Source organism: Solanum stenotomum, unplaced genomic scaffold (genome assembly GCF_019186545.1).
Source record: "Solanum stenotomum isolate F172 unplaced genomic scaffold, ASM1918654v1 scaffold32558, whole genome shotgun sequence".
In the NCBI taxonomy this organism is placed as follows: Eukaryota; Viridiplantae; Streptophyta; class Magnoliopsida; order Solanales; family Solanaceae; genus Solanum; species Solanum stenotomum.
Window position 1 is genome coordinate 1,370 of NW_026032013.1, and position 22,376 is coordinate 23,745.

Below are 22,376 nucleotides of genomic sequence, written 5' to 3' on the forward strand. Positions count from 1 at the left end.
TAGTGGAGGTTTACCATATATATTCATAGATGTATCAGTAAGTTCTTCCAAGTACATAAGATGTTGTTTGTGGCAAGTAAACGTTTTAAGGAGAGTGCTTTATCCAAGGAGATCATAATTCTGTTTCCAGCAGGATTATATAAGAAATTTGGAGCCATCCAAAACTTCTAAGGAAATTCTAGTTCCTTTTCTAATAAAGAAATAACAATGTCTTCAATGCATTGTCAAGATGCAGTCTACTTTCTAGCAGCAATTAACAGGAATCGTACATCCATCCCAAATATCATTATGGAAGAAAAAAATCGCTAACACTACACTTCATCTCAATTCTCATTAGGATAGTTGAAGTATGAAGTTATTCTTATGTATTTATACTTATCNATATCATTATGGAAGAAAAAAATCGCTGACACTACACTTTATCTCAATTCTCATTAGGATAGTTGAAGTATGAAGTTATTCTTATGTATTTATACTTATCTGCAGATCCTCGGGATGATCTAGGTGGTATGGATGTAGCAAGAAAGGTTAGGAAACATCTTTCTTCTGATTAAACTTACAGTGTCCAAGATTTCAATCCATTTATATTGCCAAATAATTATGCTGATTAAAGCATTATCTTTCTTTTTTATCTGAACTTACCTGCAGTCTTACAGTATGCATAATTAAGACATAATGTTTCATCTGCTATATACCCACACTCACTGTAGAAAGTGTTTTCAGGAAGTATATTTTTTCTGTGATGTTCTTATGCTGAATGTTGTCCATTTATGAGTATGGGAATTTTAGCTGAATGGATGTCTTTGTTATAATTTTTCCTTATTTGGTGCTTGGGATGATGGTGCCTTTGGGGAGCAGAAAAGCAGTGATTTAGGCAGAATCATTTTTGCAGATTGTGATGGGAAGCATATCTTATCCAACTTGATATAATTAATACTTGGTTTCTCGGTACCTTTCACAAAACGTTCATAGTTCTAATTGGTTCTGTAAATTTTGAGAAGTTGAACATCCCTCATAACAACATTTTGTTTTGATGTCTTCATAACAGGCTCTAATTCTTGCTCGGCTCCTTGGACGGCATTTAAACCTAGATAATATGAAGGTTAGGATACATGTCACCATGTCTCTTTGCTTTGTTACTAATTCAATTAGTTTCAGAAACCTTGATGCATTTGCAATTCCCTTTTTAGATTGAAAGCTTGTATCCTGAAGAAATGGGACCAGATGTGATGCCTCTGGAAGACTTTCTAGTGAATGGCCTTCCCTTACTTGATCAGAAAATTGAAGATAGGATTAAACAAGCTTCTGCAAATGGGAATGTTCTGCGTTATGTTTGCTTGATTAATGATGCGAGGTAATTCTTTCATTTCATTTTTAGTTTGCTCAATGGATAATGGCAACTGGATCTTTTATTCTTATCACGTTCTCCAAGTCACCATACCTCTAGACACTTAAAGCAAAGCTTGCTCACTGATGGGAGTGTTATGGCAAGTTAAGGTACTGATGAGTGATGAGCATAACAATTACTACTAATTAAGACAAGTTTATCTTAGAAGATAGTCTCAATTCCTCTTAACAAATGCTTTAGAAAATTATGACAGCATTCACCCACTTGGACATATAAGTTTGAGAGCTATCTGCAAACCAGTTGTAAGTTCATCTGTTTTATGTTAGTCATCTGATCAGCTGTTCACCTCTTGTCCGCGACCAATTAAAGAACGAGTTAGAAGTATAAATTTCTAATGGCATAGATGGGGAAAAATTAATTATTGAAAACACTTTTGTGTACATGACATTAACATCTCACATTTTCAGATGTGAAGTTGGCATCCAAGAAGTTCCAAAAGATTCTGCATTGGGAAGATTAAGAGGAAGTGATAATGTGGTATGCGTTGTTCACTTTCACCTCCTATTTTGCTGTTTCTTTGGTCCCCCTTCTTCTTGTTCCGTTACTTTGTTTTCCGTTGGGATTTTTCTTTTAACTGCTATGGAGGTTCAACCATATCATACGCGTCGTCAATGTTAAAGCCCTTTTGTGATGTCATTTAGTGTAGTGATGTATAACATCATGCTGTGATTTTAAAGAATTGCTTATCTTTTACCCATGCCAAGGCTGACGCCTTACTGTGTCTTTACTGTTTACGCATCATCTGGCGACGCCCTGAAAATTTTTGTGCAGTTAAGGTCTTTGATTCTATCTTAATCGTAAAATGTATACCTTGTAGGTCATACAATCAGTAAGATTAATGACTTGCTTTTGTCGAAGAATGACTATGATGATTGAACGTCTGCAATTCGTTTGTCTGCAGGTGGAGATATACAGTCGTTGTTACAAGAAACAACCTTTGGTTATCCAAGGTGCTGGAGCAGGAAATGATACCACAGCAGCTGGTGTCCTAGCTGATATCCTAGACATTCAAGATTTACTCCCTTAACTGAGTATTATACACTGAGATACAAACATTCGATCCTCGAAGGATGAAAAATCGACTCTCCTTGTCCCTCTGCTTCCAGATTGGAGATTGAAATCAGGCTAAGAAAGCTCACGCATTTTTTGAATAAATTCTCGATACACGAGAGTTCCTCGTCAGTTTACAGTAGATTATTACGCAATTTCTCTCGTGCATAACCGTATCAAATGGAACAGTTCAAGCAGAGTCATTTGCTTCAGTGCTGGACTAGTTTTTAGGATTTCACTTCAGCTTATAATCAGTTTCCTTGTAATGACCATTTTCTTTATAATCTGAAAAATAGCTGATATTTCTTTATAATATTTCTTTAGAAAACCTTATGATAGAACATCACAATATTCACCTTTTCGTTATTTAATGTTCCTTTATGTTATGTGTAATTCTATTTTTCCCTCTGTTCTTTTTCTTTTGAAGTTAATCATCAATTCGGACATGGACCCAGAGAAAAACCATAATGACATTAATATCTCTCAATTATTGAGAGAAAATTATGAAAAGAGAAAAATCAATTATTGACCTATTCTTAGGACTATTAATTTCATTTTATGAGAAGAGAAGAATTTTAAAAATGATGTTGGCCTTTTCCTTTCTTCGACTGTCAACTCTACAAAAACACAAGGAATAAAATGATTTCTTTTTTATTTTGGAGCCCCCCCCCCCTCCCCTGCTTCAATTATTGAATTGCAAAAGTAATGAATAGTCAAGAAACCAGACTGGCAGACTCCATAATGTTGTTGGTAATTGAAGTTTGAAACATTTATCTTCTTAAAATCATTTTGTGTTTCCTCGTTTTGCTTGCAGATTTCAGAAATGGAGGTTGGCTTAGCAGTTGGTGGTGCATTTCTCTCTTCAGCTTTGAATGTTCTCTTTGATAGGCTTGCTCCTCACAGTGATCTGCTCAACATATTTCGGAAGCATAAGGATCATGTTCCGCTCTTACAGAAGCTGAAAATGACTTTGCGTGGTCTTCAGATTGTGCTAAGTGATGCAGAGAATAAGCAGGCATCAGACCCATCTGTGAGCGACTGGCTTAATGAGCTTTGAGATGCTGTGGACTCTTCTGAAAACTTAATAGAAGAAGTCAATTATGAAGCTTTGAGGCTTAAGGTGGAAGGCCAGCATCAAAATCTTGCAGAAACAAGCGACCAGCAAGTAAGTGACCTCAACCTGTGCTTGAGTGATGATTTCTTTCGTAACATAAAGGATAAGTTGGAAGAAACCATTGAAACATTGGAGGTGTTGGAAAAGCAAATTGGTCGCCTTGGCTTAAAGGATCATTTTGGTTCGACTAAACAAGAAACTAGAATACCTTCAACTTCTTTGGTTGATGATTCTGATATCTTTGGTAGGCAGAGTGAAATAGAGGATTTGATTGACCGTTTAATATCTGAAGATGCAAGTGGAAAAAAGCTGACTGTAGTTCCTATTGTTGGAATGGGCGGCCTAGGTAAGACAACACTTGCTAAAGCCGTTTACAATGATGAGAAGGTGAAGGACCATTTTGGTTTGAAAGCTTGGTTTTGTGTTTCTGAGGCATATGATGCTTTCAGAATAACAAAAGGTTTACTTCAAGAAATTGGCTCATTTGACTCAAAGGATGTCCACAACAATCTTAATCAGCTTCAAGTGAAATTGAAGGAAAACTTAAAGGGAAAGAAGTTTCTTATTGTTCTGGATGATGTGTGGAATGACAACTACAATGAGTGGGTTGACTTGAGAAATATTTTTGTACAAGGAGATATAGGAAGTAAGATCATTGTGACGACACGCAAAGAGAGTGTTGCCTTGATACTGGGAAATGAGCAAATTAGCATGGACAATTTGTCTACTGAAGCCTCTTGGTCTTTATTTAAAAGACATGCATTTGAAAACATGGATCCTATGGGATATCCGGAACTTGAAGAGGTCGGAAAACAAATTGCAGCTAAGTGCAAAGGACTGCCCTTAGCTCTGAAGACGCTCGCTGGCATGTTACGCTCCAAATCAGAAGTTGAAGGGTGGAAACGTATTTTGAGAAGTGAAATATGGGAGCTTCCACACAATGACATATTACCAGCGTTGATGTTGAGCTACAATGATCTTCCTGCACATTTAAAGCGATGTTTTTCCTATTGTGCAATATTTCCTAAAGATTATCCAATTAGTAAAGAACAAGTAATTCATCTGTGGATTGCCAATGGTCTCGTACCACAGGAAGATGAAATAGTTGAAGATTTAGGCAACCAATACTTTCTCGAATTGAGATCAAGATCATTATTCGAAAAGGTTCCAAATCCTTCTAAAAGGAACATAGAGGAATTATTCTTAATGCATGACCTTGTCAATGATTTAGCCCAAATTGCATCTTCAAAACTTTGTATCAGGTTGGAAGAGAGCCAAGGATCTTATATGTTGGAAAAAAGTCGACACTTATCATAATCAATGCGATATGGTGGTAAGTTTGAGAAATTGACACCCCTCTACAAATTGGAGCAGCTGAGGACATTGCTTCCGATATGGATTGGTATCAATGATTACTCCCTAAGCAAGAGGGTGCAACATAACATACTGCCAAGACTAAGATCCTTAAGGGCATTATCATTGTCTAATTATAGGATTAAGGAGTTGCCAAATGACTTGTTTATCAAATTAAAGCTCCTCAGATTTTTGGACCTTTCTTGTACAGGGATTAAAAAGTTGCCAGATTCCATATGTGCATTGTATAACTTGGAGATACTTCTCTTGTCAACTTGCTATTATCTTGTGGAGCTACCGCTGCAGATGGAGAAGTTGATCAACTTGCATCATCTTGACATAAGCTACACTCCGTGCTTGAAGATGCCACTACATCTGAGCAAGTTGAAAAGCCTCCAAGTGCTAGTAGGAGCCAGGATTCTTGTTGGTGGTCGTGGTGGTTCGAGAATGGAAGAGTTGGGTGAAGCACAGAACTTGTATGGATCTGTATCGGTTTTAGAGTTGCAAAATGTGGTTGATAGAAGGGAAGCTGTGAAGGCAAAGATGAGGGAGAAGAATCATGTTGACAAGTTATATTTGAAGTGGAGTGAAAGTAGTAGTGCCGACAATTCACAAACTGAAAGAGACATACTTGATGCACTACGCCCACACACAAACATAAAAAAAAACTCGAGATCACCGGATATAGAGGGACAAATTTTCCAAATTGGCTAGCTGATCTTTCATTTCTTAAGCTAGTAGAATTGAGTCTTACTTAGCAACTGCAAGGACTGTTATTCCTTGCCAGCACTAGGACAACTTCCTTGTTGAAATTCCTTTGCATTAGAGGGATGCATGGAATAACAGAGGTGATAGAAGAATTCTATGGAAGTTCTTCATCCAAAAAGCCTTTTAACTCTCTTGAGGAGCTTGCATTTGCAGATATGCCGGAGTGGAAGCAATGGCACGTACTAGGAAATGGGGAGTTCCCTATACTTGAGAACCTTTCAGTTAGAAATTGCCCTGAAGTCAGTTTGGAGACACCCATCCACCTTTCAAGTTTAAAAAGGTTTAAAGTTAGTGGTTCTCCAAAGGTTGGAGTTGTTTGAGCTGTTTAGATCCCAACTTGAGGGAATGAAGCATATTGTTGAATTAGATATTATTGATTGTAACTCTCTTAACTCACCATTTAGCATACTGCCGAGTACCTTGAAGAGAATAAGGATATCTGGTTGCCAGAAATTGAAATTGGATCCGCCAGTTGGTGAGATGAGTATGTTTCTGGAGGATTTGACACTGGTGGGATGTAATTGTATAGATGATATATCACCAGAGTTGATCCCAAGCGCACGCAGATTGTATGTATCTAATTGCCACAACCTTATTAGGTTTTTGATTCCTACTGCCACTGAAACACTCGTTATTGAGGATTGTAAGAATGTTGAAAAACTTTCGGTGGCATGTGGGGGGACCCAGATGACGTCACTGAGAATTGTCTACTGCAAGAAGCTGAATTGGCTGCCAGAACGTGTGCAGGAACTCCTTCCATCTCTTAAGGAACTGCAACTGTATGATTGTCCAAAAATAGAGTCCTTTCCTGAAGGAGGATTGCCCTTCAATTTACAACAACTTTCTATTGGCAACGGCCGAAAGGAGTGGCGTTTACCGAGACTCCCCTGTCTCAAACAGTTAGTCATCAAACATGATGGCAGTGACGAAGAGATTGTTGGTGGTGAGAATTGGGAGTTGCCTTCCTCTATTCAAACACTTACCATAAACAATGTGAAAACATTAAGCAGCCAACATCTCAAAAGCCTCACCTCTCTTCAACATCTCAAAAGCCTCACCTCTCTTCAACATCTAACTACTTTTAACATTAAGCAGCTTCCCTCCTCTCTTTCTAAGCTAGAATTATATGACCATCATGAGCTCCATTCACTAGGTCTTTGGCACCTCACTTCGCTTCGACGTCTACACATTGTGAATTGCCTTAATCTCCAATCACTTTCCGAATCAGCACTGCCCTCCTCCCTCTCTGAGCTGACCATCTATGATTGCCCTAATCTCCAATCCCTTCCAGTAAAAGGGATGCCCTCTTCCCTCTCTATATTATCTATTCACAATTGCCCATTGCTCACACCACTACTAGAATTTGAAAAGGGGGAATACTGGCCAGAAATTGCTCAAATTCCCATCATAGACATCAATCGGGAATACCTATGATGATTAAGATGAATGGCTTTCCAACTGATGTAAGTTATTCTTTTCTATCACTTGCATTTTTGTTAATTCCTTTTTAAAATCTTATTGAGCAGTGTGGATCGTTTATTGCTCAAACCACGGCTATGAACCAAAAATTGTTCATATTTCCGCCATAAATGCCTGCTTCCATTATTTATGCCATGTTGTACCACATTGGTTTCAAGTTTGATGCGACTGCATTATTAGATCAGTTTTTTTTTTTTTTTTGATATTCAAAGATCCAGAATGTTACATCAGTTTTTCTGGTTTTGATATTCAGAGAATTTTGTAAATTAGAAAGTTTTCCTTCAAATTATGTCCATTACTCAACCTCGAGTGACACTTAGAGCTGGCGGAAAGTCAAGAAAGTATATCCTGCTCGGGATGAATTCAAGGTTAGATAACACAATAATGATTTCTCTAAAGGCATGTTGATTTTATTATTTTACACGATTTCTGTTTGTGTTGCTTTTTCGAATTCTAATTTGTTTTATGAATGTTTTTTACAGTTTTATTTTCGATGCTTCCAAGTTTCAGCAGTCCTGATTCCTGAAGTTTTCTGGGTGAGCATGGTTCTCTCCTTTGAACTGTGAATGCATCTTAACAATAATTTGATTATTGAATGCATCTTAAGCGTTTATACCGCTAACGAAGATATTAAAACTGTTGAAGAGATCCCCTTGAATGGAGAAAAATAAAGCAACATCAGTATATAGTGTAATTGATCAATTATGTTTCAGGCTACTTGTGGACTCTTTGACAAACTAAAATTAGTATAGATTGTTAATATTGATGTTGCTGATGTTAATAAGCACTTGGCTATTGTGAAATATGTTGAGGATATTTACAAATTTTATAAGCTCACAAAGGTTTGCTGAATATCATATATCTCTGTTTTGATGCTGGGTAATTTCTTTAATGTGACAAATAATAGTTTTGTGACTTTACTGTGTAGTGTATAAAATTCATGTTATTTTGATGATTTGGTTGATTCAGGATGAACGTTGATTGTATGATTACATGGATTCACAACCAGATATCAATGCCAGAGTCAGAGCTAGCAATTTTTCTGGAAGGTTGAACTACTTGAAAAAAATGAAAGCTACATTACTTCACACAGTTGCGAGATGAAGAGAAACTTTTTAGGATCTATTGTCAATATTCTTAGCATTGTTAGTACTATAACTCTCAACTAAAAGCTGGACAAAGTTACAATTTTCATCCAAAACTCAGTGATGACATTTTCTCACACTCAAAATGATCTTAAATTTAATGAATGAAACAATGTATATTACTTAGGTTGAAGCCCCATTTTCTTCCTCATTTTCCCAACGTATAAATCCTTAGACTTGATCATCCCGGGACTAATCCAATGATCGTCGTGAATGAAAATTGAGCCACTGCATCTTGTCTTCCTAATGAAACAATAATCTTAGGTGATGAATGATGATCGAGGCTCGTATGCTGAAAGTTTGCTTTCTTTTTCTCCGCTCATCAAAAGTTTCAAGTTCTTCGCGATGACTAAAGCATGTCTTTGAGCTGAATATCCTTGTTTAAGTTCCTGGTAATGAAGAAAGCATTAGAATTCAAGTGAAGAATAATTACAACAACAACATACACATTATTGATAAGAAAGTAGAGTTTACGCAGACCTCACTCCTACCTTGACAGGTAAGAATTTAAATAAATAACAGAATCGAAAAATTCAAGTACTAGCTAGCTGCTTCAAGTCCTCTGGCTACTGCTATATTATCAAAAAGATTCAAGATGCCTTTTAAATTGATTGTACGCTGACCTTACCTCTTGCAATAACATATCCAGTGTAATCCCATAAATGGGGTCTAAGGAGGGTAGTGTGTACGCTAACCTTTCCCCTACCTTGGAAGATAGAAATGTTGTTTTTGATAGACCCTTGGTTGTAGTTTCTCTATTGCAACAAAACTAAAAAAAATCACCACTCTTCACATATGCTCCATGGATGCAGTCCATGATTTTTTTTCGTACTCAGACTAATAACCAATCATTATTAGGCCAATGATACTCTCTTCTAGCTTTACCTACATGGCAAGGGAAAAATCAAAGGGTATAACTGACTAATCCTAAATCAAAGTGTCGAGAAACTTAATACCAATATGCTCGAACAACTTGGAACATGGCCTTCTTTCCGCACTATTACTAATATGAAAATAATGGTCAAAATTGGATTCAATTGTCAACTGTCCCCATTGGTAATAGGAAAAATCACCTCATATATCTATTTAAGGCTTAATATTACAGCCTTTAGATGTACTTTTTTTATATTACTACTTATAGCAGTTTAATTACAAATATTAACAGATTAGTTTTAATTTATAATTTAATTAATTAGTTATTATTTTTATAATTACATTATAATTAATAAGTAAGAGAAATAACATTAATATTAGAGAATCAGTTGTCATTATCTCTTCCACCATTTTAGGGATAACATTAATATTAGAGAATCAATTGTCATTATGTCTTACACCATTTTAGGGATTTTTTTTCTAGATTTCACATAGCAACCCCCACCTTCCTCTTTTACCCACACGTAAATCCCACACCCCCACCCCCACGTTTGTCTTTTACAAAGAACTAATTTTTTCTCTCTCACCATCTTCAACGTTCGTCTTTTTCATTCAAAAAGAAAATCAGTAGAACTCCCACATTTATATGATTTAATGGTGGGATGAGATCTACACACGAAGAATGTTGAAATTCCTGCAAATTGTGGTTCCTCTCAGTCGAAGGATCAAAAGGAGAAAAAAAAACGAAGCAAAGGAAATGGTGAGTCCGGCAAATCAAAAGGGAAAGAAGAGGAAAGGGAAAATTGTAGAAACCCCTTTTGATTCGAATTCTGATTTTGTTAGTGAAATAAAAAAGAAAAAAAGCAACAAATGTAGAAATTGCTCAATCTTCAAAACCATCAACAAGAAGAACAACAAAAAAGAAGGAATCAGAAATTCGAATATCTAAAAAAGGCAAAAAAAGTTATTAGGGTAAGTATTATATTTAATTTATTTTCACATTATTCAAATTAGTGATTTTTTTTGCTAAAAATATCACATTATGCTTATTGTTGTTTCGAAACTTTTGTTTGGGTGAAACTTGTACGAAATGTGAATAATATTTATATGAATCTGACCTTAATATATGATTTTGGGATATTATATGAAATGTGATATAATATTGGTATGCAAATGGTATGAATTGTGTTTTGACATTGGTATGCAATTGGTTTGATATCAGTAGCCCAATGGTATGAGTTGTAAATTGGTATGCAAATGGTATGAATTGTTACATTACTCTGTTTTGTATGAATTATGACTAATATTGATATGAAATTGGGATTTTTTCTAATAGGAAGGTTTCTTTTTCAATTTCTTCATTAATGTATTTACATTTTTAACATTGGTATGAAAGTGGTATAAAATAATTTTTCTTTCAAAAAAATTTCAGTGATTGTAGTTTGTACACGTGTCTATTTGTTGAATACATCAGTAATGGAGTTTTTAATATGCGTTCTGTTGATATCGATGCAAAGTACCATCGTCAAAGGTATGCCACAATCATATGGCATTATGGAAAAACAAAGAATGATGATGGCGCGACCAGTGAGAGTGAAGTAAATGGCACTGTTGCTAGCAAATTTGATGGACCCCGCATAGCAAAAGAACATGCTCCGAATACCAGCAATTATCCCACACCAAGACCACGAAGATCAAATTTGAGATAGTTCACCTTAGACTTTTTAGAATTACAAGTTTTTTTTTTTTTAAACTTTTGGACGATATTTTTGTGTTTGTTACAGCTTTAAGTATTTGATATATATAATATCCACTGTTTTATTTCAAAAAGATACCAATTACATATGAATTACAGATTGACTATTGTAATCGCAGGATACTAGTTATATACAGACTGCATTCCAAATGGATACACCATTCTAAAGATAAATTACACATTGACTATAATAATTCTCGGGATAACAGTTATATACAAAATGCATACAAATTGGATTCAACATTTAGAGTTTATGATTTTACAATGTCTTATTAACTAGAAAGAAATCATACTACTAATTTAGAGTTCATGAACTAACTCTAACTTATAATTGGTATCCAAAATGTACACCTTTGGCATCCAAATTCATATTCTAACACAAAAAAAAAAAAAAAAAAAAATGAAGTTGGTATCCAACATGTATAAATACCTTGTATAAACGATTATGCCAATGTAAAATAGTGATAATTGTATTTTGTAACAACCTCAATTACATTTTTGTTTTACATTTTTTTCATCCTGGACAATTTACAACCTAATTGTAAATTATATTGTCTTAACAAACGTGGATTAAGTATTTTTAAAGATGTATGAAGTTGTATACAATCTGTATAAATACTGGAATAAACGAATCTTACAATTTAAAACAGAGATCATTAAATGTTACAACAACATCAATTATATCTGATTTTATTTTGTTTTTTTGAAATTGGATAAAATAAGACTTTTTAATTAATTTTAACAGATTAGAGTGAATTAAGGAAAACAAATATTTCTAATTAGTTTGAATCTCCTAAATTTATGCTAATTAATAATTATCATCAATCAATTCAAATTTAATTAATACATCTATTTCCATTTTTTCAGTTTTTTTCTTTATTATTTCTAATTCCGTTTTTTTTTTAATTTTGTTTTATCTTTTTTTTAAAAAAGTTTTTTCCAATTAATAAAAACATTTTTTTTTTGTAAATTTGTTATAACCTGGAATTTTTAATGTTATAGCTTGAAAGTCTATATCTGTTGCTATAGCTTGAAAATAGTACTATAATATATGTCATATATGAAATTTACACTTGGTAATACAGGAGTGACTACTGATTCTGAAAGAACTGGAGTCACAATTCTTTTCCATTCAAGAGCTTTTACACGTTTTCATGATCTTTTAAGACCACGAAAAATGGACAAATTTCTTTTCTTATGAACACATACAAGATTCGTCACTACAAAAAGGATACATTTTCAAGAAAAAAGAGATGCAGTTTAGTGGTTACCTTAATATCAGTTATATCTCCAACAGCAAATATGTTTCTATGACGCTTGATTCTAAGATTTTCATCAACCTTCAATCTTTCAAAATTATCAATTCGATCCTTCAAATATGTCTCCCTTAACTACTCTGAATCCGGTGGCTTTCCCGTACAAAGAAAATGGCAATCCTCTCTGATAGTTTCCCCAGACGAGGTGAAATATGTTCTGTTTCCACCCGAGTTGTTCGTGTTATTACTTCACTTCCACATTCTTGTTTTTTAACCATTCTAAGTTCTAGTAGTTTGGATCCATCTTGCAGCAAAGTTACCTTCTTCTAAGGAAAATCGACAGTGATTTCTGCAGCAAGTTTAACACTAATGCTTTAGCTTCTTTTTATCATTTTCCAAAAAAGTTGATAAACTCGTTAGGATCGAAAATAAGCAGGTGTCATGCGGAAGCTAGCAAAGCAAACCTCGAACGACCACGAGTAAGAAGACAAGCGAGAAATATACCAAAAGACACAAAGATTTAACGTGGTTCGGTCAATCAACCTATGTCCACAAAGGAGATGAGCAATCCACTATATAAATATGAGACTTAAAAATATAGAGAGTAACAACCTCAACCAATTCACTGGGAATACATAGGAGGTTTACACAAGTGATAACGTATCAAGCTTGTGTCCCACAAATTCTCCCCCTAACCAAAACTCTCGAAGCCCTTAAGATTTCATTGTGAGTGTTGATTAAGTTAGAAGGAACAAGCCTCTATTTATAGAGTCAAGTAATTTGCTCGTTAAAAAGCAGACGATATGGTAAATCAAACGAATTAAGCACATACATCTTGTCACGCCTCGAGCTACCTCCGAGACACGGACACGGGACCTAGGACCACAAGTGATCCCAAGCTAACCCTACTGGCATGATCATGAGCATACTAAAGATAATAAATTGATGCGGAAGCTAAATCAAAAATAAAATGAAAAGATGGGGAATACCCATATACTATAACTGAGATAAATGAAAACTGATGAGTTTAATACAATGAAGATATTAACTCAATACTAAGCTGAATCTATCTATGTCTGAAATAAGCCTTGAAACTGACTAGAAATGTTGGGACATGCCCCAACTAGATCTAGCAAAATTGAAACTAAAGACTAAAAACGATAAAGATAAACATGTCACTAGTCCTCGAAGAATGAGGACTCACCACTGATGCTACTGAACTGAAGATCGGGAACCGATCTACGCGTGATCTGGATGCTGATCACCTGAACCTACATCACGAGAAGATGTGGCGCACGTATGCGTTAGTACTTGAAAGGTACTGAGCATGCAGGATAGAGTAAAGCTTAAATAATTCATAACTGAACAAAGCATACTCGGTAATGATATAATCTAAACATGATATAGATACTGAATAATGAGCTAACTAACTGCACTGACCAATTTATAACATGCTGAGACTGAATACTAAATATACCGATATATGGTCAATGCAATAGAATCTGACTGAACTGTGGGAGCTACTAATAACCGACATAAAACCACATGAGCTAAATGTGGAGTCCGATGTATACGCCCTATCGAGAGGACCCAATATACCCGGCCAAAGGTATAGAGGCATGCTGGTGACTGGTGTGATCACTAAACTGATGTTGCCCACAGAGGGGACTTACACCTACGTGGCTCATAGTTCTAGGACTATATGGGTACGCTAAACCCTAGTCTAACTCGGTATTATGCAACTCCCAATGAATTAAGTGGTTAACTGGTTATGACTGAATTTTTGTAAATACTGGATAGCTCGAAACTGAACATGCAAACTGAGAATGCAACAATTAATCTGATAATGATGCATTCATAAACTGAGGCATGTATAACTGAATACATTATGACTGAAATACTGAATAGCTCAAAATACTGACATGTAGATACTCATACTTGAAAACTCCTTTTTAGAAAACAACCCAAAATCATATTATACTATGATCATTGATGACTTGGGAAGTCATACTGCATAAACATTGATGGTATATCTAGATACCATACTATTCATACATTGATGACCTACTCGATTGTCATACTAATCATGTTTTAGAAGCTCTTTTTCAAAAACTAAGTTTAAAACTCAAGTGTTGTCTTAAAAATAGCTTCTCAAGATTTATAACTCAAAATAGGGTTTATGCTGAAATATACTGATAATGTGGCTTTCAAATTGGAGCATGTATATCTGAATAATTGAAATATCTGACCTAGCATGTGTAATTCAAGAACTAAAGAAATACATAGCTAGGGTTCTGAAATTCATGCAATAAGCTGAGCAATAACATGATAATCTGATTTGGAACATTTAAATAACTAATTCATGATGATCTGCTGAAATTCTAGAAACCCTAGGTCTGTTCATAATCATGGAATCAAGAATCTGACTGAATTCTAGGGACCTAATGGGCGAAAGGAACCCACTAGTGAAATCCCACATACCTCGTGACGAATTCCATAGAGAAATCTTGCGATTTCGGGGCTGGAACTGATGAAACCTTGCTGCATTCTTGAACTAGGGTTCTTGACCTTTTTCTCCTCTCTTGATTCTAATTTTCTAAGTTTGATTAATGATTTTGACTAAGGTAAGTTCTAGTTATGTTTCTAGGTTTAAACTGACTAAAGCCTCGTGATTTAGGGTCTAAACGACGTATCTTAGGGGTTAAATGAAATAGGAAAAGACCAAAAGACCCCTGACTTAACTGCTGTCAAAATGACTGATGGACGGGACTGACGGGCCATTATTCAATCGACGGTCCGTCGATTGGAGTCGTCGGTCAAGTCTGCCCGACAGGGTTTCACTAAAACGAGCATAACTTTTTACTCGGAGGTCAGATTTTAGCAAATTCAGTGGCGTTGAAAAGAGGATTCAATTGTCTATCATATCATAGGTCATGAGACACATAATTCCTTTTGTGCTAAGAGTTATGACCATCTGAAGTTGACCCATCAACAATTTTCAGCTAACAGGTTATTGACCCTCATCTACGGTCAGACCTACGGACCGCGGATCGAATGAAGGTCCGTGCTGGTCGACCTTAGTTTGTATCAGAGGCTGGGTAAAGGAGGTCTCGATCCACGAACACAGACCACGGACCGTGGTCTGATCTACGGACCGTAGGTCTGTCCGTGAGTCAGGACTTAGTCGACTTTTCTGAGCTGGGTTGGGGAGGGGTTGCAGTGGTGAACCACGGACCACCAACATGGGCCGTGGTCTGACTTACGGTCCATGGATAGTGACCATAAGTTGCACCTGCAACTTCTCAAAATCTACATTTTTGGTCTGTTTCTGATACGGGGTATTACATTATCTCCTTCTTGGGACCATTCGTCCTCGAATGAAGACTAAACTAGCTGAAATGGAGGGAGAGGGCTGCAATCCCTACCACTAAACACTGAGAACTGAATTTCTGACTAAACTTAGTTCCAATAACATGCAAATATGGTGAAAATGCAAGTACAACTGAAGGAACATGATTCTAAGACTGAATTTACGCATGAATGACTGAAAAATGGAAAAGGAACTATTACCTCAAGCTGGAATAGAATCAGAAAGAAAGAGATGAGGATACTTGGACTTTATGGCTGCTTCTGCTTCCCAAGTAGCTCCCTCTACGGACTGACTCCTCCACAAAACCTTGACTGAAGCGACTTCTTGTTTCTCAATCTTCTAACCTGATGATCAAGAATCTCAACTGGTACATCCTCATAAGAAAGGCTAATTTTTACAGCCACATTCTCTAATGGCACTACAAATGCTGGATCACCTACACACTTCTTCAAAAGCGAAATGTGAAAGACTGGATGCACTGCTGCTAAATCTGCTGGCAACTCTAATTCATAAGCCACTTTACCAATCCTTTTCAAGATCCGGTAAGGGCCTACATATCTGGGACTGAGCTTTCCTTTCTTGCCAAATCTCATCACCCCCTTCATAGGTGACACTTTCAGGAAAACCCAATCATCAACTTGGAACTTTAGTTCCCTTTTTCTCACATCTGCATAAAACTTCTAGCAACTCTGGGCCGTCTTAAGTCTATCTCTAATGAGTTGCACTTTCTCCATAGCATTAAGGACCAAATCTGGTCCTACCAAGGTTGCTTCACCTACTTCAAACCAACCAACTGGAGATCTACACCTACGCCCATACAATGCCTCATAAGAGGCCATCTGAATGCTGGAATGGTAACTATTATTGTAGGCGAACTCAATAAGAGGAGGGTGATCATCCCAACTACCCTTGAAGTCAATCACATAAGCTCTCAACATGTCTTCTAAGGTCTGAATGGTACGCTCTGCCTGACCATCCGTCTATGGATGAAATATTGTGCTAAGATTAACCTGAGTACCAAGACCTTTCTGAAATAACTTCCAGAAATGAGAGGTAAACTGAGGACCTCTATCTGAGATGATAGACAAAGGAACCCCATGCAACCTCACAATCTCATTAATGTAAAGCTTGGCGTAATCCTCCGCTAAATCTGTAGCCTTGACCGCCAAAAAGCGAGAAAACTTAGTAACCATATCAACAATCACCCAAATAGAGTCATGCTGTCTGCGAGTACGAGATAAACCTGTGATGAAGTCCATGTTGATCATTTCCCACTTCCAAGTATAAATGTCAATCTCTTGAGTCATACCTCCTGGTTTCTGATGTTCTACCTTGACTTGCTGGCAATTTGGGCACTTAGCCACAAATCTACTATATCTTTTTTCATACCATTCCACCAATAGACTTCCCACAGATCGCGGTACATCTTAGTGGCTCCTGGATGGATAGAATATATTGAGTTATGGGCCTCTGCAAGAATATGTTGTCTCTACTCTCCCACATTAGGAACACATAATCGACCCTGGTAGCGAAACACACCATCTCCCCCTTAGGAGAAAACCTCAACTCTCTGTTGATAGACTACACCCTTAAGTTCGAGCAATATCGGATCCTTGTCTTGCTTTTCCTTAACTTCCACTACCAAAGAAGATTTTGATCTATTCTGGACTATCACACCACCATCTGATGTGTTAGTAAGACTATCTCCTAAGAGAGCAAGACGATGAACATCTTTTTCTACTTCCTTCCATTTTTCCTCAATATGTGCTACACCACCCTCTAGATTCACCTCTTTCTGGCCTTAAGGTAAGAGATAATCGATATATAGGCACTAAGATACTACCCTTCTATTCTAAGACTGGCTCGTTTGGAAATTGGAATTGAACAACCCGAATTCTACAATCGACTGAGGCATGACAGAACTGAAACTAATCCATGCTTAGAATTATATCAAAATCTACCATTTCTAACTCTACAAGATCTGCTGAGGTGACTTTCTGAGAGACTGAAATAGGGCAGTTTCTGTATACCCGTCTAGCTATAACTAGGTCACCAACTGGAGTAGAGATTAAGAAGGTTTCTGAAATCGTTTCTAGACTAACTCCTAAGATTACTGCTATAGAGAGAGTTACAAAGGTAAGAGTAGCCTTTCGATCTAACACTACAAAATATCTAAAGAAGGACTCGAAACGTACCAGCGATAACATCAGGAGAATCTTCCTGGTCCTGGTGAGCCTAGAGAGCATAAAACCTACCTTGGCATTGACTGCCACCTGTACAAGATGACACATCCTGCTGAGTTGGGCGACCTGCCGGTACTGTTGGAGCTGTAGACTGAGCCCTAGCATTGTTACCTTTTTGCCCCTTCCTGGAAAAAGGGCAATTCTTCACCCTATAACTAGATTGACCACACCCAAAACATCCTTCCTTGCCTGCAAGACACTCGCCTGGATGGTTCTTACCACACTTTGGGCAAGTTGGGTAGGTCCTATTTCCTGAAACACTTTCCTGAGACTTAGAGCCTGGTGCCCTACTATTTCGATCTCATCGAAACTGTGAGTGATTTCCACCACCCAATTTCTGTTGAGAGTACTCACAGTTCGTTGTTCTAGCTTTCTTGTTTACCTTAGCGATTTCCCTAAGCTTATCTCCCTCAACATGCTGATTGTTCTGATTATTCTTACTTTGAGCCAAAAGTTGAATAACGTTCTGAAACTCTGCATTCGAAACTTTCTGATATGGGACTAGAGGAAATGCGTTAGCATTCCTGGCTTTGGCATTCCTAGCGTTAGCTCTATGGGGAGGCATGATTGCTGAAACGTAGAGCGTCGAGTTAGAATAGAATTAGATCATACTTTACGCACAATAAGAATATCAAAAAAGTGAAGTTTTCCTAAAACACTTCATAGCCTCCCTCTCATTAGATGTGGTGCACTTCACACCCATGAAAATGACTCTACTTAGTGTGGCTTTTCAGACATCTTAGGAATCTTCAACCTAATGCTCTGATACCAAGTTTGTCACGCCCCGAGCTACCCCCGAGACGCGGACACGGGACCTAGGACCACAAGTGATCCCAAGCTAACCCTACTGGCATGATCATGAGCATACTAAAGATAATAAACTGATGCGGAAGCTAAATCAAAAATAAAATGAAAAGATGGGGAATACCCATATACTATAACTGAGATAAATGAAAACTGATGAGTTTAATACAATGAAGATATTAACTCAATACTAAGCTGAATCTATCTATGTCTGAAATAAGCCTTGAAACTGACTAGAAATGTTGGGACATGCCCCAACTAGATCTAGCAAAACTGAAACTAAAGACTAAAAGTGATAAAGATAAACATGTCACTAGTCCTCGAAGAATGAGGACTCACCACTGATGCTGCTGAACTGAAGATCGAGAACCGATCTAAATGTGATCTGGATGCTGAGCACCTGAACCTACATCACGAGAAGATGTAGAGCACGTATGCATTAGTACTTGAAAGGTACTGAGCATGCAGGATAGAGTAAAGCTTAAATAACACATAACTGAACAAAGCATACTGAGTAATGATATAATCTGAACATGATATAGATATTGAATAATGAGCTAACTGAATGCAATGACCAATTTATAACATGCTGAGACTGAATACTGAATATACTGATAAATGGTCAATGCAATAGAATCTGACTGAACTGTGGGAGCTACTAATAACCGACATAAAACCACATGAGCTAAATGTGGAGTCCGATGTATACGCCCTATCGAGAGGACCCAATATACCCGGCCAAAGGTATAGAGGCATGCTGGTGTGATCACTAAACTGATGTTGCCCACAGAGGGGACTTACACCTACGTGGCTCGTAGTGCTGGGACTATATGGGTACGCTGAACCCTAGTCCAACCTGGTATTATGCAACTCCTAATGAATTAAGTGGTTAACTGGTTATGACTGAATTTTTGTAAATACTGGATAACTCGAAACTGAACATGCAAACTGAGAATGCAACAATTAATCTGATAATGATGCATTTATAAACTGAGGCATGTATAACTGAATACATTATGACTGAAATACTGAATAGCTCAAAATACTGAAATGTAGATACTCATACTTGAAAACTCCTTTTTAGAAAACAACTAAAAATCACATTATACTATGATCATTGATGACTTGGGAAGTCATACTGCATAAACATTGATGGTATATCTAGATACCATATTGTTCATACATTGATAACCTACTCGATTGTCATACTAATCATGTTTTAGAAGCTCTTTCTCAAAAACTAAGTTTAAAACTCAAGTGTTGTCTTAAAAAGAGCTTCTCAAGATTATACCTCAAAATAGGGTTTTTGCTGAAATATACTGATAATGTGGCGTTCAAAACTGGAGCATGTATATCTGAATAACTAAAATATCTGACCTAGCAAGTGTAATTCAAGAACTAAAGAAATACATAGCTAGGGTTCTAAATTCATGCAATAAGCTGAGCAATAACATGATAATCTGACTTGGAACATTTAAATAACTAATTCATGATGATCTGCTGAAATTCTAGAAACCCTAGGTCTGTTCATAATCATGGAATCAAGAATCTGACTGAATTCTAGGGACCTAATGGGCGAAAGGAACCCACTAGTGAAATCCCACATACCTGGTGACGAATTCCATAGAGAAATCTTTCGATTTCGGGGTTGGAACTGATGGAACCTTGCTGCGTTCTTGAACTAGGGTTCTTGACCTTTTTCTCCTCTCTTGATTCTAATTTTCTAAGTTTTGATTAATGATTTTGACTAAGGTAAGTTCTAGTTATGTTTCTAGGCTTAAACTGACTAAAGCCTCATGATTTATGGTCTAAACGACGTATCTTAGGGGTTAAACGAAATAAGAAAAGACCAAAAGACCCCTGACTTAACTGCTGTTGAAGTGACTGACGGGCCGTCATTCAATCGACGGTCCGTCGATTGGAGTCGTCGGTCAAGTTTGCCCGACAGGGTTTCACTAAAATGAGCATAACTTTTTACTCGGAGGTCGGATTATAGAAAACTCGGTGGCGTTGGAAAGAGGATTCAATTATATATCATATCATAGGTCATGGGACACATAATTCCTTTTGTTCTAAGAGTTATGACCATCTGAAGTTGACCTATCAACAATTTTCAGCTAACTGGCTGCTGACCCTCATCTACAGTCAGACCTACGGACCGTGGATCGAATAAAGGTCCGTGCTGGTTGACCGTAGTTTGTATCAGAGGCTGGGTAAAGGAGGTCTCGATCCATGGACACAGACCACGGACCGTGGTCTGATCTACGGACCGTGGGTCTGTCCGTGTGTCGGGACTTAGTCGGCTTTTCTGAGCTGGTTTGGGTTGGGGTTGCAGTCTTGAACCACGGACCACCAGTACGAGCCGTTGTCTGACTTACGATCCGTGGATGGTGACCATAAGTTGCACTTGCAACTTCTCAAAATCTGCATTTTTGGTCTGTTTCGGATACGGGGTGTTACATGCAAATTGATATATGTAATTACCTTTAAAAACATGTTAAAAAGTGGTGGTTGGCACAAAAGGTTGTATTTATATTATTTTTAACAAAAATAAGGGGGTAATAGACCCCCACAAAATTGTCTTTTCAAAAAATAGACCAAGTTCAAAAAAAGAAACTAATCTTATTTTATCAGTCAAAACAAAATAACTTCATGTACTTTTTAACTGATAATTTATGACTTATATAAGATCCTCGTAACTCATCATTAATTTTCATTTAAATAACGATTAAGAAATTCTAATAAAATAAAAAATATTTTTATTTTGTTAAAGCATGTTTGGATTGTCTTAAAAGTTGGTCAAAACTATTTTTAAGTCATTTTTAGTTTTAAGTGTGTTTGACAAATTTAAAAATAACTTAAAATAAGTTAAAAACCAAAAGTAGTACTATTTTTTATTTTTTGACTTTAAAGTCATTTAAAGTTTGACTTATTATTTTTTGACTTTACAGCTACTTTTTTCAGTCTGTCCAAACGGGCTCTAACTTTTTTTGAATTGAAGTAGGATAAACATTTGCTATAGAAAAAATCATTATTCAGAAAAGAATATGTTTAAAAATAAAATAAATAATAATCTATTTATTTGGGAAAAAAATATTTTTGATCCATTAAGTAATAATAAGAGTATTTTTGGACCAAACTATTGACGACAATATTAATTTTAAACTAAACTATTAACTAGAAACATTTTTATTTAGTTCTACATAGTTCAAGGATATTTTTAGACCTAGTCTGTTTGGTATGCAATGGGACCTGCTACACTATGAGCAATGTGCTTTGATAAAATGCAGAATCTTATGTATAAAAAAATTGATAGTAAAGTAAGAAGAAATGAAAATAGAACATTATGAAGACAAAGGGTTGTTGCTGGGTGAAAAGTGGTACTTTTGATAAAAAAAAAGGACAGTTTTGATTCTTTTTTCTTCTATGGCTGTCCACATCCCCCCCACACACACACCCACCCAAAATATATAAAATATCCTTCCTCTCTTGCCGCAATTATTCAATTGAGATAAAAGACTCTTGTTGTTAGGTGAAAAGTGATGCTCATGGAAAAGGGAAAAAAGACAATATAAATTATTATTATTTTCCTATAGCTGTCAGTTGTTGACTGTAGAAAACTGTAGTGTTGTACCAATTATAGATCAATAACAAAAAAGATTGAGAAATCAGTGATCATTCTTGTTTGCAAATTACTCTTAGCATTCTTCACGTGAAGTAAAATTCCTTTAGTAATTGAAGATAGAAACATTTATCT

General features: G+C 36.4%; 1 protein-coding gene and 3 pseudogenes across 3 annotated transcripts; 3 read left to right on the plus strand and 1 right to left on the minus strand.

Annotated features, from left to right (window-relative positions):
• The first annotated feature begins 207 nt into the window (after positions 1 to 207).
• LOC125852121 (homoserine dehydrogenase-like) lies at positions 208 to 2,446 on the plus strand. Of its 2 annotated transcripts, XM_049531852.1 has the most exons (6): positions 208 to 265; positions 487 to 527; positions 1,049 to 1,102; positions 1,191 to 1,354; positions 1,816 to 1,885; positions 2,310 to 2,446. In XM_049531852.1, exons 1-6 carry the CDS (start codon positions 208 to 210, stop codon positions 2,433 to 2,435), a joined length of 513 nt encoding a protein of 170 aa, XP_049387809.1. In that variant the 3' UTR covers positions 2,436 to 2,446. The 2 variants fall into 2 exon arrangements, 1 of the variants encoding a protein (XP_049387809.1); XR_007444976.1 differs by lacking the exons at positions 208 to 265; positions 487 to 527; positions 1,049 to 1,102 and having other exon boundaries at positions 1,195 to 1,650; positions 2,310 to 2,333.
• Positions 2,447 to 3,272: 826 nt separating this feature from the next.
• Positions 3,273 to 7,127, plus strand: LOC125852117 (putative disease resistance RPP13-like protein 1; annotated as a pseudogene). The gene is made up of 3 exons (XR_007444975.1): positions 3,273 to 4,736; positions 4,947 to 5,973; positions 6,098 to 7,127. The product of XR_007444975.1 is annotated as a putative disease resistance RPP13-like protein 1 (transcript).
• A 1,309-nt stretch (positions 7,128 to 8,436) lies between these two features.
• Positions 8,437 to 18,380, minus strand: LOC125852114 (uncharacterized; annotated as a pseudogene).
• Positions 18,381 to 22,287: 3,907 nt separating this feature from the next.
• The window catches only part of LOC125852115 (putative disease resistance RPP13-like protein 1), a 59,849-nt pseudogene continuing 59,760 nt past the window's right edge, over positions 22,288 to 22,376 (plus strand).